The 17,413-nt window shown below is 39.3% G+C and overlaps 2 protein-coding genes across 4 annotated transcripts in view; one reads left to right on the forward strand and one right to left on the reverse strand.

Annotated features, from left to right (window-relative positions):
* The window catches only part of LOC126162455 (putative RNA-binding protein Luc7-like 2), a 51,580-nt gene extending 39,089 nt beyond the window's left edge, over positions 1–12,491 (reverse strand). The window contains exons 1-2 of one of the 2 annotated variants that reach the window (XM_049918980.1): positions 12,354–12,491; positions 376–433 (exon numbers count right to left, since the gene is read on the reverse strand). Coding sequence is in view for 1 of the 2 variants with exons in the window: in XM_049918979.1 (XP_049774936.1) it covers positions 12,354–12,414 (61 nt within the window). In the remaining variant the exon portion in view is untranslated. The remainder of the gene's footprint in view (positions 1–375; positions 434–12,353) is intronic. The other variant, XM_049918979.1, reaches the window with a different exon arrangement.
* Positions 12,403–17,413, forward strand: part of LOC126162454 (cytokine receptor-like factor 3) — a 124,329-nt gene continuing 119,318 nt past the window's right edge. Inside the window, exon 1 of one of the 2 annotated variants that reach the window (XM_049918976.1) lies at positions 12,403–12,552. In XM_049918976.1, the coding sequence (XP_049774933.1) occupies positions 12,403–12,552 (150 nt within the window). Of the gene's footprint in view, positions 12,553–12,680; positions 13,094–17,413 lie in introns of those variants that run through there. The other variant, XM_049918977.1, reaches the window with a different exon arrangement.

A 17,413-nucleotide genomic window follows, 5' to 3' on the forward strand; every position in this document is an offset into this window, starting at 1 on the left:
TCATTTTGTTAAATTAATGATATTTGTGTAAAACTATGAATGCTCAATGGAATGTGGAAAAACCTACACAATTAAGTACAAAAATACTATTTGAAATATGTATGATATCTTCCAAAAGAGAAGTGTTTATCTATTTTACACAATTTAGAGCCATGTGATTTTTGTGAACTAACAGACATATTTGAAGAATGTGCTTAACTGTATTAATTTGTTTTTAACAGTAAACAATGCTACAACTGCAAAAACACTTCACAGAACTACAATATCTATGAACATATCAAGCTATTAATAGCAATGTTTAGACTCTTCTATTAAGTAGCAGTTATGATGACACTGTTTTGAAATAAAAAAGAAATATCACAGATTAATACACACGTGTGCTGCTCTCAGCTGCCCTTTACTCTCAATACTTGTATTAAGCGCGGAAGCCCCCCTAGAATGAAATCAGGGATGAGGCTTTAGATCCCACATATTAATTTCAGAATAAATGTTATTATACAAAATTTAACACTAAACTAAGCTTCTTTATAATACTAGCTTTTATTTTAATATTAATTTCTTCTCAAAATTGTCATTTTGTCCAAAATCTATTACAATTAGTGAGAATTTCCAAAGTTTCTGCTACATTAAGGCAATGGTTTATATGCACTCATTAAAAGAATGGAGGTAAGAAAGGAAAGATGTAAAGAAGATCATCTCATTAAAATGAGAACAGTTTCACACCAAACTGAAAATGTCCACTCAGTGCCAACTTGTAGAAATTGATTCTTATATCACTCATGACTGATGTGTTATATATAAATCTGGTACTAAATCCGAAAGTGTGTTACCTTCTGTCATATTTAATTCTAAAATCAATTACACTTAGTAATTCTGACTGTCAATCTGTCCACAATTCCCATTCAAATGAGGTACATTCCCTCTCAGGTGCCAATTTCAGAATTACTCCACACACAGATAGTACCAAATTGTTTCAATGAAGCTGCCTATACATAGTTCTTACAATCCTTAGTCCACATTCAAAGGATTCTCATGTAAAAGAAAATATTACATATGCAAAGAGTTTCTTTTACCAAAGCATAGAATTAAAGATATGAAAGAGGGGAGAAGAGCAGATTTATGTGGGCACAAAACAGAGACAGCACCATATATACCAGGGTCAAAGACAAAACTATCATAGCATAAAAGCAAAATGTGCCATCAGCACAGAATAGTAGCCAATCCTTCAATTGAGGATATTCCACTATCATGCAAGATTAGTAGCTTGTGTGTAGGAGGGAAAAAAAAGCAGCCTTCACAATGAGAACTTTTTGTAGTAACTGAAGCTGTTGCTGACAGGTGTGATTGTTACCAAATTATTCATCTAATGACTTGTGGTTCCAAAATACTGACAAACTGCCTAAAGAAGAATGGTAAAACTGTTGGAAGTTTACCTCTGGTAAGCTCACCAACCCTGCAACTTATCTTGAGTGGTAGGTTACAGAAAAGCAAATCCATACTTCTACCATTTGTAAAATCAGAGAAAGGTTTTGACAATACACACTGAAATTACAGGCAGTACAGATGTTACGAGCTGAAGGGCATGACAGGCAGTACAGATGTTACGAGCTGAAGGGCATGACAGGGAAGCAATGATGGAGAAGGGAGTGAGACAGGATTCTAGCCTATCTACAATGTCATTCCATCTGCACAGTGATCAAGCAGTAATGGAAAACAAAGAAAAAAATTGGAGGAGGGATTAAAGTTCAGGGAGAAGAAATAACAACCTTGCTGTTTGCTGGTGACACTGTCATTATGTTGGAGACAGGGAAGCACTTGGAAAAGCAGATGGACAGAATGGACAATGTCTAAAAAGGAATATAAAAGATGAACAACAAAAACATGGGCAATAGAATGTAGTTGAATTAAATTCAACAGTGCAAAGGGAATTAAATTAGGAAACAAGATAATAAAAGTATTATATGATTATCACTATTTGGGCCATACAATAACTGATTATGGCTGAAGTGGAGAGGATACAAGATGTAGACTGACAATGCCAAGGAAAGATTTTCTAAAGAAAAACTTCACATATAAATTAAATATCAGGAAGCCTTTAAAGATATTCATCTTGAGTGTAGTCTTACACAGAACTGAAACACAAACAAAAAGCAACAAGAAAAGAATAGAAGACTCTATAATATGGTGCTATAGAAGAATGCTGAAAAGAAGATGGGCAAATAATGTAACCAATGAGGTATTGAACAGAACTGAATCAAACAATGGAAAATCAAGAATGGAATGTAACAATATTATGAGAAGGGAAGTTGCTACTCACTATATAGTGGATATGCTAAGTCGCAGATAGGCACAACAGAAAGATTTTCACACTTAAAGCTTCCGGCCAATGGCCTTTGTCAACAATAAACGCACGCAAGCTAGCAAGCTGGGGGGGGGGAGGGGGTAATGCAGCTCACACAAGACTGCACTCAGGCAACTGAAACCACACTGTGAGCAGCAGCACCAGTGCACAATGGGAGTGGTGACTGGGTGGGGGAAAGGAGGAGGCTGAAGCATGGAGGCGAGGGATAGTATGGTGTGGTGCGTGGACAGAAGTGCTGCAGGTTGGGTAGTGGGCAGAGGAGAGGTGGGGAGGAGGGAGAGTTGCAGAAAAGGACAGAAATAAATAAAAAATTAAATTAAATAAATAAAAAAACTGGGTGTGAAGATGGAATGACAGCTGTGTAGTGCTGGAATGGGAGCATGGAACAGACTGGATGGGCGAGGACAGTGACTAACGAAGGTTGAGGCCAGGAGGCTTACGTGAACATAGGATGTGTTGCAGGGAAAGTTCCCACCTGCGCAATTCAGAAAAGCTAGTGTTGGTGGGAAGGATCCATATGGCAAGGCTCTGAAGCAGTCACTGAAGTGAAATATATGTTTGGCAGCGTGTTAAGCAACAGGGTGGTCCACTTGTTTCTTGGCCACAGTTTGTCGATGGCCATTCAAGTGGACAGACAGCTTGTTGGTTGTAATGCCTACACAGAATGCAGCACAGTGGTTACAGCTTAGCTTATAGACCCCATGACTAGTTTCACAGATAACCCTGCCTTTGATGAGATAGGTTCAATAAACCCTCTGCCAGGCACTTAAATGGGATTTGCAGAGTATCCATGTAGATGTAGATGTTAGTGACCCAACTGGAGCAGGTGGTGGTGGGAGGATATATGGGGCAGGTCTTGCATCTATGTCATTACAGGGGTATGAGCCATGATGTAAGGGATTGAGAGCACGGGTTGTGTAAGGATGAACGAGTATATTGTGTAGGTTCGGTGGACGGTGGTATACCACTGTGGGAGGGGTGGGAAGGACAGTGGACAGCCAGATCCCATACCCACATACTGTTCCTGCAGTGTTGCTTGGATCATGGAATCCCAAATGGCCTTACCATCAAATTACCCATCTCCAATTGCCACCCCTCCTTCAACAATGACCTCCACCTGTTCGAATTCTGCCAACCCTTAGGCCTCATCAACATAGTCATGCAAAACAGTATCAACCAAGCCCATACCACCTTGCAGTACCTCCTCTCCATTCGCAAGATTCTCCTGCTATGCAATCTCAAATTCCTGGAACCCATAACACACACTGAAATTCTTGCCCTGCAAGAACTTTAGCAACATGCACGATGCCACCGCAGAAAGCTCTCCATCCTGTTCACTTCCTACTCCCACTTTTGAGTATCACTGTCCATCTCCGCAACAACCTCCAAATGTCCCCACACCCTCTCATAGCTGACAAACCCTGTCTTTCAGAGCTACTACACTTACCCCACCCTCCAAAACTCTAACTCCCACCACCACACACAATCCAGAACCGAAACAGATCTGCAACATAGTCATGAACCTTTCCTCCAGAAGCCTTAGCCCCACAGAAATATCTGTCCTTTCCAAAGGTCTCACCTTTTGCCCCACTCCCAAATTCGATCATGCAGGAATTGTGAAAGACCTCTCCTTCCCCCGATCGCTACACTGGAAACACTTTTTCGCCACAAACCCGAACAATCAGACTCAACCAAAGACCAATATTGAACGTAACTCAGTCCAGTCCTCTATCCAACCATGATCCACCCTAACTGCCTCCAAACCACCTACTGTTGACTTTCTAGAATTTCTTAACCTCAAACCTTGCCTCATCATCATTCCCAAATCCCTCAACATGCAAACTAACCTTACACCTGCAGAAAGAATCACAGTCAACCATATAAAACCCGATCCTGACCATATAATCATACCTGCAGACAAAGGCTCCACCACTGTTGATTTGAACTGCAAGAATTACCCGGTGGAAGGACTGTCAACTGTCAGATACTTCCACCTACAAACCTTGCCATAGTGACTCCATTCCAGTAATCCAGCAGGATCTCCAGTCACTACTCAAATCTTTAGGCCCATTCCAGAACCCCTCTCCAGAGTCCATCTCTCTACTCACCCCTACCACTCCATGCACTACTACCTTCTACATGCTTCCTGAAGTCCAAAAAACTAATCAATCATCCAGGACACCACAGTGTGGCCGGCTACTGTGCCCCCACAGATAATACCTGCTCTTTTAGATGAACACCTTCAACCTATTACCCAGGACATACCCCTTCTCTATAAAAGATATCAACCGTTTTCTCCACCGACCCTAAACAGTTTTTGTCCCCTTACCACATAGTGCCCCACTTATCACTATTGATGCCACCACCTTTTACACTAACATTCTTAATGCCCATGGCCTTACCACTATTGAACACTACCTTTCCAGACGTCCTATGGATTTCAAGCGAACAACCGCCTTCCTAGTCTCCATGACCAACTTTATCCTCTCCCACAATTACTTCTCCTTTGAAAGCATTACCTACAAACAAAACTGGGGTACGGCTATGAGAACCCACATGGCAACATCCTAAACCAACCTACTCATGGGTCTTCTAGAGGAATCCTTCCTAAAAACCCAGAATCCTAAACCCCTCACCTGGTTCAGATTCAATGGTGACATCTTTGCTATCTGGATCGAAGGTGAGGAAACTATCCACATTCCTCCAGAACCTCAACAACTTCTCTCTCATTTGTTTCACCTGGTCCTACTCAACCCAACAAACCACCTTCCTAAATGTTTACCACCTTGAAGATGGCTGCATCATGATCTCCATTCATATCAAATCTAACTAGCAGCAATATTTCCAATTCAACAGCTGCCACCCATTCCATAGCAAGAAGTCCCTTCCATACTGCCTAGCCACCCATGGTCGTTGCATCTGCAGTGATGAGCATTCCCTCTTGAAATATACCAAGGGTCACATTGAAGCCTTCACCGACTAATCATCCTCCCAACCTAGTACAAAAACAAATCACCCATGCCTTATCTTTCCAGTCTCCCACCACCTGCCAAAGCCCCACCGTTCGGCCACAGAGCAGCACTCCCCTCTTAACTTCATACCACCCAGGAATGGAAGCAACTGAATTACATTCTCTGCCAGGGTTTTGATCACCTCTCGTCATGCACTGAAAATAAATGTCCTGTCTACTATACTTCCCACCCTTCCCACAGTGCTATTCCACCGTCCACTGAACCTACACAATATATTCATCCATCATTACACAACTACCGCTTCCAATCCCTTACCTCATGGCTCGTACTCCTATAATAGATTTGACATCCTCCCACCACCACCACCACCACCACCACCACCACCACCAACTCCAGTCCAGTGACAAATATCACCTATTCCATAAAAGGCAGGGGTTCCTGTGAAACCAGTCATGTGGTCTACAGGCTAAGCTGCAACCACTGTGCTGCATTTTATGTAGGCATGACAACCAACAAACTGACTGTCCGCTTGAATGGCCATCGACAAACTGGCCAAGAAACAAGTGTAGTATCCTCTTGCTGAACACACTGCCAAACATGATACCCTTCATTTCAATAACTGCTCCACAACCTGTGCCAACACCAGCTTTTCTGAAGTGTGCAGGTGGGAACTTTCCCTGAAATACATCCTACATTCCTGTAACTCTCCTGGCCTGAAACTTCTTTGGTCACTGTCCTCACCCATCCGGCCCCTTCCCTACTCTCATTCCACACTACAAAGCCATCATTCCCCCACCACACAGTCTTTTTATTTATTTAATTTCATTTTTGAGATTATTTCTCTCCTTTTCCACAGCTCCCCCACCCCACCTCTCCCCTGCCTACCACTCAACCTGCAGCACTTCACTGTCCACCATGCCAACCATACTATCCCTCCCTGCCCCCCCCCCCCCCCCCCAGTCGCCTCCTTTTCCCAGCCAGTCACCACTCCTACCATGCACTGGTGCTGCTACTCGAAGTGTGATTGCAATTGCCTGAGAGTGAAGTTGTGTGTGCGAGTGAGTTGCACGTGTGCATGTGCAAGCGTCTATTGTTGACAAAGGCCATTGGCTGAAAGCTTTAAGTATGAAAATCTTTGTTTGCCTATCTGTGACTCAGCATTTTTGCTATATGGTGAGCACTGAATATAATTGGGGAGGAAAGAAATTTGTGGTGTAACTTGACTAGAAGAACTGATCGGTTGATGGGACACATTCTGAGATATCCTGGGACACCAATGTGGCATTATTGGGAGATGATGGGCTTGCACAAGATAGAATAGTGTGGAGGGCTGCACCACACCAGTCTTTGGATTGAAGAACATAACTACTGGTGACAATTACAGGTAAGCAATAACTGTCTATATTACAACTGAACAACTGCATAACATTTGCATTTCACAAAAAAATTAAGGATTTATTCACATTGAAAAGCTAATAGGATTGACTAAGAAGTCCACATTTTTTAATTGTATGAAATAAAAAGTGGGACTCCAACAATGTGATGAAATTTGTCCCACCCACACTAATAGTAGCTGTGTTTTTGATAAAATCAGCTACAATGTTTTTGTTTTCCAAAATACTTTCAGATGTATCAGCATATATTATGAAATGGAAATAAAAATCAACATTTATAAGGCAGACTTCTCTTATGGAGTTTCATTTTCTTATAAAAATTTAAGACATGATGTATATACATCTTATGGTGTAGTTTTTTGCATTAGGAAGCTATGTATGTATTTTTATCTACTTTCAAACCTATCACTATATACACTAACACCCCCAGGAGAAGTGTGATCTGTTGTGTTTAATTTTTACTTTCATCCATGGATTGTTATTAAGGTCAGATTTTTGCGAAATTAAGCCTGTCATACATTATTAACAAGTATTTCTGCAGTTGCCCATGAACTTACTTTATGATTAGGTTATGTCAACTATTCTATGCCTTTAATATTATGAAGTGACTGACAAATAATTGTTCACACGAGAACTACGATGGGTACACACAGAATGGGGTTGGTTGCAACTTCTGCTCTCTTCACCACTATCATATGAATCTGCTTCCTCAAGTCAGTTAACATTCAGATTGCTGCTGCTAAGTTAACTTGTTACTGGCATGTAGCTTTGTTCCCCTGTGCAGATATTTTATTTGACAAAAGAATGTAAAGGCATCAAAAAGAATATCCAGTGACAGTGCTCTCGGCAAAGAAGGGTGGTCCGTACAGTTTCCGATATGACAGACTTATCCTACAAGACAAACTCAGTACCTGCATGTGCAGCCAACACATGAAAAACCTTTGTCCATTTCCATTCCTTAAAGTCAATCATCATTTTCTGATTGATGTATAGTTTCAGATTGTAGAAAACCATATGTATATACAGGGTGTACATAAAGTCCAAGAACACTTTCAATTATTTACTGCACAAGAGCTAAACATTGTACAGATGTCATACATATTGCATTTTGAAGAGAAACTCTTAAAGCTTTTTACAAACATTCAATATTGGAACCATGAGTGACACGGCAGACGTCAATACCGTAACTGAATTCTTGCCATATCTGTCCCAGCATGGCATTGTAGACTGTGTCAGTTGCTTCCCATATTCTCTCCCTTAGTTCTGCTACATAATGTGGTAGAAGCAATACATACACCAGATCTTTAATGTATGCCCACAGTAAAAAAAGCCACATGGAGAGAGATATGGTGATCGGAGAGTTTCATGAAACAGCTGTCCCCTTCTGCAGCATGGCCGATCCATCGATGCGGTAGCTCAGTGTTCAGGTACCCACGAACTTCACGATGAAAATGGGGTGGAGCCCCATCCTGCTGAAAGACGAACGCAGAGTGCGACTGTATTTGTGGCATCAGCTATTGCTGCAACATGTCCAAGTAGGAATATCCAGTGACAGTGCTCTCAGCGAAGAAGGGTGGTCCGTATAGTTTCCGATATGAAAAGGCATCATTGGGGAATCACGCTCAAATTCAATGCGTTCGTGTGGATGCTTTGTAGCCCAAATTCGACAATTATGCCTGTTCACATTCAGATTAGTGTGAAAACTGGCTTCGCTGCTAAAAAGTAAGTGATCAACAATGCCATCCCCACCCTCATTCAATGGTTGCAACTGTGAACAAAACTCAAAACACTTGTTTCTCATTGTCATTGAGCTTCTGCACTAGCTCCAATTTGAATGCTTTCACATACAGCTGTCACAGGGCTTCCACACTGACATTGGAGACATTTAGAGTTCACGGAATGCACGACGCATTGATTTCTTTGGACTCTTATAAATGTGTCTCATACATGCTCCACATTCACTTCACTCACACTGGGATGTCCACTTCTCTTTGCCTGACACAAGCAATCCGTCTTAACGAATTTGTGGTGCCACTGGTAAATGGTCTTCCTTGTTGGTGGCTTCTTTCCGTATTTGGTTCTAATTAGCAGTTGTAAAGCTGTAGCACACTTGTTTTTGTTGAACTCACACAGAAACATCGCTCCCCACGTGAACTTGCCATGTTTGCAACTAGCGCTGACTATCAGCAAATTACCAAACTACGCGGTGGCAGTATACACGAAAAAACTTTCAAGGTATCTCTTCAAAATGACATATGTTTGGTTCTTGTGCAACAAATAATTGAAAGAGTTCCCAGACTTTATGTACACCCTGTATTACTAAACTCTTCTACAGGGCGAAGCGATTTCTTATGTATAGACAATTTTAAGTTTTTAAGAGGTATTTTCTCCACCTCAGATACTTATGGTTGTATGCTTCACTGTTTTCAGCACCTTTCTAGACATGAATGGCAGTGAGTGTTTTAGCACAAACAAGAGCAAATTACCATTGTCATCATTCTTATCTTCCACACAGTTCACTGTTTCCATGACAACATTATTAAAAAGATATCACAGCACCCACTTCAACACTTATCAGCAAGGCCAAGTATAGAAATGAAAGCTCAAGATTCACAGAATGTCCTGCTTCCTTACTTCAACCCTCTGCATTCTCTAAAACCTTCTGAGAAAGTGACTGCACTATCCAGTTACCATCGCTGACAGCATAGTAGTTCAAGAATCTGATGAACACTTGCCTGTCAACAGGTATGACATTTCATACCAGAAGTGGCTGTCTTGGGTGCAATAGTTCTTAACAGTAACCAAGCATTTGATTGCATTTGCTACCACTTGCATATCATTTTTTAAAGATTATATAGAAGAATTCTTTATTAACTCTTTGAATTAAGGTATCTGGTAATTTTACATTACAGTATTGTCGAGCATTGCACTGAACTTTCATTATATCAAATGCTTAAAATACGATTGCAGTGGTACCTTATGCAACTGTATGGTAAGTATTTGTCTACCAGAGACTTGTCACCAACTTAATACAGGTCAGGTGTGTACTTTTACACCAAATAATGAGTTCGTAATTTCTTGTGCAAAAGACACAGACACACACACACACACACACACACACACACACACACACACACACACACACACACACACACACCCTGCTGATAAATTAGTATAAACAGTACCACACACCCACAAAACTTATCTCCAGATTATAGGAACATGTTATACTAGTAATCCCACTCCCCTAATTCTTTTAAAGAATTGAAGTACAGCAAACAGCTTCAAATATTTTATTATTTTACAAATGTGGTCATTATTTGACATTAAGATGAAGGACACAAAATTATGTGGGTTTCATTACTTCCAATTATTCACACACAGACTAATGAACAAGTCAAAACCAAATCTGGTAAACCAAGTAAGTGAAACCCTTTTTATGTCCATGCAAGATCTTTGTGCCAAATAGTGCCTGGTGTCAAATTATTTTAGGGTTGTTGGTAGTGAAAGTTCTAAAAATACCTTAAGATGTTACAGTATCAATTTCTTATTTTACTTGATGTTTATCTTACAAGACAAATGCATTTAATTTTACTTTTTATATAACTACAGTAAAAAAATATCCATAATGCCTTGTCAAACAATGGACGAGTATAATCTAGTAACGTGCACTAAAAAAGTTACTGTTTCATGCAGCTTAATGTTTGTAGTATCTGCTGAGCTATGTATCTTACAATGATAATTTAGCAGGTGTCTTCAGTAGTGTATGTAGATACAGCCTAAAAAATTGTGATGCATATAGAGTTAATATTAAAGATTTAACAAATTAGTCATGTCAAATGGCAGTTTTACTTCTTGCACAGCAAAAAATGCTGTGTGTTTGTGTGTGTGTGTGTCAAGGAAAATTTGTGAAACTATGAGGAAAGTTTGCTACAAGGTCACTGTGCTCTCATTCTTAAATACTAGATGAATAGAGTCTGGGTAATCTGCATGTCATGACTTACAATGCCTCAACCCCCCCCCCCCCCCCCTCACACACACACACACACCCCCACACACACACACACACACACACACACACACACACACACACACACCCACACCCACACCCACACACACAGTTTCTAAAATTAATAAACAACTTCTTGTGTTCCACCTTAGATAAGGGATTAACTCAATGATTACATGACGGCATTTTAAATTTTGTCAATATTTACACAAAATACTTAAAATCAAATATTTGTTGCCCTTAGAAAGTTGGAGTTTTCTAACAGACAACATTCAACTGGGAACAGGTGACTCATAGTAACAGATTCAGAGTCTGCTTCACTTATAATTACTATATTTCTAGAAAGCAAAACTATAGCTTTACAAAGGATATTTCATTTGATACGTTCTCCTTCCTCTGAAGTACATATGAAACATTAAGCTTATTAATGGTAAGTTTGCTTCTGGTCACTTCAAGAAATCATTACCTAATGTGATATGAAAAGAAGTCCTATTTTGTTATTTTCAGTATGTGCTATCCAATGTTCATTACAATACCCAACAACATAGTGGTACTTTTCAGAACTACAGGGGTTTCTTTGAAAGTGCCAAATACTGTTCACTGATGCCCAGTGAGGCATACCATGATTATGGCTGAATAGTGACTTACCATGCAAATAGCAAATGTGCAATGCAAGGTTTCAGTGTGTACATGAGATTAATTACAGAGAACTCATTGGTAATGTTGTTGAGTCTTTCTTCCTCAGTTTTAAGACTATTAGCATCCAAGCCACATTACAACCCTTCACTCTAACCCAGGCCCTGACCAGATCTACAATCATATTTATATATATAAAAAAAGAAGTGCCAAAATGATAACACACACACACACACACACACACACACACACACACAAACACACACACACACAAAATCACTCCACTAGCCAAAATAGAAAAGCAGGTACTGCAAACTTTATTCCATCCTCATTGCAGAGTACATAGTTTATACAGAAAACTCGTTTCCACTATTATATCACATAAATTTATGCATAAGAGGAATAAGTTAGAAAAATATTTTACCGTCATTCAAATTCAGATGACTTTTCTACACTTATCCAAGTACAACAAAAAATTAAACTAACTTTTACTGCACAACATTGTACGTATTTTCCAACAGTCACAAACAGGTCAAGCATGAACATACTGTACTACTTCCGTATCCTTCCTAACATCACTTTCACGAGTTCCTGAAGAATACTACTGAAAGTTCTGGTCACTTCCCATCGTTTATTTTAATGCTACCAAAGTACGACCTACGAGTATATGTACCTTATATAAAATACAATAATAAAACTGTCTGGAAGGGCACCTAATGAGCACGGAGGGGGGAAGAGGGAGAGGCACATCACAAATAAATAAACGTCACCATATACTTAGTAAGTTGCGATGTAAAATAAATAATATTAATGGACAAAATAACTAGTACAATGAAGTGCTTTCCATACGCTCTGATTGACAAATTACTACGCCTGATAAACGACAAACTACATCGCCATATTGAAATTGCAGTATAGGACCCTGCTGGTAAAGTAACAATATAACAAATTTACTGCAAATACGTAGTGCTGTTTCTTACCATTTCGACCAGTTCCCATCAACTGATCTAACATCGCCCTTATTTGATCATGAGCCGTCATTTTAGTATACTCTCCAGAACGAAAATCAATTCACTCTATCTGCACAACGATCCCAAGGATTTTCCTCCAAACATTAATGTTGTCAGAGTAGTTATTGTAGCACCAACAGCAACGATATTTTTCCTCACGGAGATAAAAGTTCGCTAACGCTCCAAAGAATAATTTTTGTAAATTTAATGTAATCATTAACACGTTTGAAAATCCATTATTATGTTCCCGTGGTATTTGCTTAAAATTTATTTTTCTTCTAATTAGTAGTTACTTTGTTTTAAGCAAATCGTTGACGTCAACCATCTAGTAAAAGCACTTGCCAGTGTCTGTGACGATTTCTGAGGGACATTTGAACTTGTTGAAAAATAAGGAGCTTGGTTATTCCTTACGTATTGTTACCAATCACGATATGATAAGCTTTGTGAAGATTGAAATCAGTAGTATGTTGGTGTATTGTTACTGTGCCCGCTCATTTGGGGTACCGGAAATTAAACCTTTTTGAAGGCGTGGCATTATGTTCATTAAATTGTTCAACATTCATTGATTATTTTATTATTATTATTTTTAAATTGAGATGGAACACTCCAAGGCAGATAGTCGTGCAGTTGTCGAAGCTGTTGATGCTGCGGAAGAATATGTCCAAAAACTGGAAGACCTACTGAAAACCCTTACTGAAGCGGAACATCAAGTATGAACATTTTCTCAGATTAGCAAATAAATGACTTTTCACGCTGGCTCACTCAACAACAGACCTCCAAAATAAGCATTTCTCTGTCACTCTGATCCCAAGCTTTCTATGAAACGTATATTTAACTGTACGTGGCATTTTGTAAGGAAACCAAGAATACTTTCATTAGAGTATGTGTGAGTAATTAGTGTGATTTTACGCAGTGGATATTGGTAATTGCATGGAAAATATCCCGATATTGAAACAGAATTAACACATCATTGAGAAACATTCCCTGCGTTGGGCTTCAGAGGAAATCATTTACTTACAGAAATCAGACAGGCTATCTTCTGTTTAGCATATTTGTTCCCATCTATTGTTAGTGGTTTGTAGTTTACAGTGAAGTCTTAGTACCTTCTCTGGTTTTGTAAAATAGGTTTTCATTCCATTAGGACCACAACATAAAATGTGTGCATTATGTCTCCTTTGCACATCGGTGTTGTGATACATTCCTTGAAATGACAATTTTTTGCTGCAAGATTTATCTGCTATGCTCTATATGTGTAATTGCTGGCAAAATTTTTAAGCTGTTGTTTGTATTATATCATAGTGAGGTGTGGAAGTGGTGACACATCTTTCAGACAATGTTATGAGTTAGGCCTATCATCAGAATGCCATTGTTACAGGACACAATGATTATCACATGTTGAACAGCATCCTTGTCATATTGTATCTTCATCTCCATATTTGAAGTAAATGATGTCACTTAATCGTTACGACTGTACACTTTAGCCCCCACTTCCTGAAGTGAAGTGTTCCTTTTTACTGTAATATTGTTTAATTAATGGTTTTGGCAATTAATTGATAAATGTATTTTGTATGTTTGAGTTTTAAACAACATTATTGTTTGTCCTGCTGCGTACTTCTCTTATTACTGTCAGGTATTGTTATGGGCTGTGTACGACTTTCTAACTTTTGTGGTTTTATAGCTAATTTACAACTTATGGTACCTTCTTTGTTATCGTCTGTGTATATTACATATTTCAATTACTTATAGTCAGTTTGCTAACCTCTGCTACTACCATTTTTTATATCTTCCATTTTAAATCTGTTTTTTATTGCATATTGTTCAGCTTCATAAACACATACAGTTATAAAATTGATACTATGCTGCTGCTTCTCACACCTCCTCTGTACTCTTTATTGTGATGACATACTGCTTGGTGTTTAGACTGAGGCTTAAATCGGGTTCCAAAGTGACAGTTCGATTGCGATTTGATGAAACAATGGTTCTGGTAACATACTGAATATAGCCTTGTCCAGTTGATGTGTCATAATGGATGACACTCCTTATACATTTAATTTATTTTTATTTATTCCAACTTATTGAAAGCACCTTCATTGCTGGGCAGGCTTTTAAATCAAAGACTGTGCCAGCAGTAGGTAGCTACTGGCAGGGTGACTGAAGGTAGAGTGGTCTTGTCAGAGGAGTCAGACAAAGTGTGTCCCATAACATAGGGTTAGGAGGGCTCTAGGGTTGTGGTGAAGCTTAGTTTCCCCAAAGGAGGAAATCTTATGCAAATTGTCGTCCTCTAGGCTGGGGTTGGGTATGGGGCTGATAACCCCATACTGTAAAGAAAGGCAACTGGGAATATATGCATCAGATACTGGAAAGAAAATACTTCTCACAATCCCATCAAAGGAAACATATAAATGATTCGACAATAGCAACAGGGAATGTAAGGACGAAGCTTTAGCCTGGAAAAGTGGAAGAAATAGTCAATGAAATCTTAAAATTTAAGAATGGTATTACAGGGCTACAGGAAATAAGGTGGCAAGGAAATGGGCAGATTGGCACACGTGAGTACTCATCGGTATATAGTGGCCCAGAGGAAAGAACTGACCAATTTGGTACTGTGTTTATAATAACCAGGAATGCTAGTGAAAGCTTATTAGACTTTTGAACATATTAATGAAAGCATTTGCAGAATAAGAATAAGAGGGGAATTTAGGAACATATTGATACACATGCACCAACAGAAAGAAAGGAGGATGTAACAAAAGAACAATTCTATCAAGATTTTGAAAAAGTATGTTGCTCAGTGCCCAAGTATGACTTGATACTAGCAGTGGGAGATTTTAACCCCAAAATTTTGAGGAATGAGCATCAACACAGAGTCTTTGGAAAACATGCATTGCACAAAGAAAACAATGAAAATATAGATCTACTGTGTCATTTCATAGAAGGGAATAATATGATGATTAAGAGCACTTGTTTTTCACATGAAAAGATCCTCAGGGTACGTGAAAGTTGGCAGTCAATGGAATCATCAGCCAGATTGACTATATTTTAGTCGATTATACGAGGGTTGGAACTTAAATAGTGGCAACTATTTATTCACAGCCGATAGAAAAGAGTTACATGTTTGTACCTGTTACTGTCCTTCAAAGTAGTCACCAGTGTTGTGTAGAAACTGTTGCCAGCGATGTGGAAGGTATAGTATACCGTTAGCAGAGCCTGTTCTGTTGATGGTGCGAATGCAGCGGTCTACTGCCTGTCGAATCTCTGGAACAGTTCTGAAGTGAATGCCACAAAGTGGTTCCTTCATCTTCAGAATCAAATCACAATCACAAGGACTTAAGTCTTGGGAGTATGGTGGATGGTGCAGTTCTTCCCAGTCCCATCGACCGAACAGAGCAGCCACAGCTTGTGCTGTATGCGCCTGCACATTGTTGTGCAAAATGATGGGTGGGTTGTGCAGTAAGTGTCGCTGCTTCTTTCGCAAAGCTGGTAGCAAGTGATGCTCCAAAAACGAGCATTAATACTATGTATTGACGGTGGAATTCTCTTCAGAACTGTTCCATAGATTCGACAGGCAGTGGACCGCTCCATTTGCACCATCAACAGAACAGGCTCTGCTAATGGTATACTACGCCTTCCACATCACTGGAAATGGGTTCTACACAATGCTGGTGACTACTTTGAAGGACAGTAACAGTAGCAAACCTGTAACTTTTTTCTGCCGGTTGTGAATAAATAGTTGCCTCTATTTAAGTTCCAACCCTCGTAGATCTACAGAGCTGCTGTGGACCAAGTATGACTCGGATCACTATGTGACAAAATCAGTCTTGAGAGAGAAACTATCACGGGTAAATAGCAGCAGAACAGAACAATAGGATGAATTGGAATTTAGGCAGACTTAAAATTCCTATTCAAATGAAAAAATATGTACTAACACTAAGTGGGAACTTGAGTAATGAAGCGCCACCAGCAGGAGTAGTTCAGAGGTGGAGCAGGATTGAAAAAGCCACTAATAAGAAGAAATAATGGGCGTGAGAAGAAATAGAAGAATCTGAAGATAGTTTGAAGAAAATTGCAGGTTAGCAATAGAGAAAAAGAATAGAGGAAGAACGGGATTGTTACAAAGAAAAACAAGAAATAACATGGAGCAATATATAGAATAAAGGAAAAGAGCTAACAGACTGTGCAAGAGAAGGAAAAAAAAAAAAAAAAAAGCAGTGGACCAAGAACAAATTCCAAGAACTAGAAGAGCCAAAGAAACAGAGTGAAATAAGAAAGTCCCGTAATGCTTTAAGGAAAGTAAGTAGTGTATGTGAGCCAAAAATAAAGGCATGCTCGAATGTAGATGGGAAAAAGATAAGGTTGTGGGCAGAGTACTTCAAAGATGCACTAAGTAACAGCTTAGAAGAAGAATAGACAGGCCCACAGGAAGAAAAAGGGAGCGAGAAGCAAAAATGATGTAAGAAAACCAATGCTGCAAGAGGTTCCTCTGAATATCCATAAGATGAAACACATTCAAGCCCCTGGTGATGACAGCTCTGTATTAATAAAATGTGGTGGAAGTGCTTAGTAAAGGAGCTGTGCATACTAATGTCAGACATATGGTGAACTAAAACCATGCAGGATAACTGGAAAACAGGAATAATAGTACCCATTTATAAGAAAGGAGATAGAACAGCATGTGAAAATTACATAGGTATAACATTGTTAGCCTGACTTATAAGTAGTTAACGAGTATTCTGAATGAAAAGTGCGCAGAAAGCATACTTTGGCAATAGTATGGTGTTAGGCCAGACAGAGGAACAACTAATCAAATATTTGTGATAAGACAAATGATGGAAAAGTTCTGTGAACATAATATAGATCTGCATTTCCTGTTCATTTCTTTCAAACAAGTCTTTGGCAGCATAAACTCGCAAGAAATACACAAGAGTGCTGAGGGAAGCTATTATATGTGCCAAGCTAATAAATGTAATTAAAATTGACAGTGACAAACGAGCTAAAGTAAAAATAGTTAACATGACAAGTGAAAGCTTTGT

Source organism: Schistocerca cancellata, chromosome 2 (genome assembly GCF_023864275.1).
Source record: "Schistocerca cancellata isolate TAMUIC-IGC-003103 chromosome 2, iqSchCanc2.1, whole genome shotgun sequence".
Lineage (NCBI taxonomy): Eukaryota > Metazoa > Arthropoda > Insecta > Orthoptera > Acrididae > Schistocerca > Schistocerca cancellata.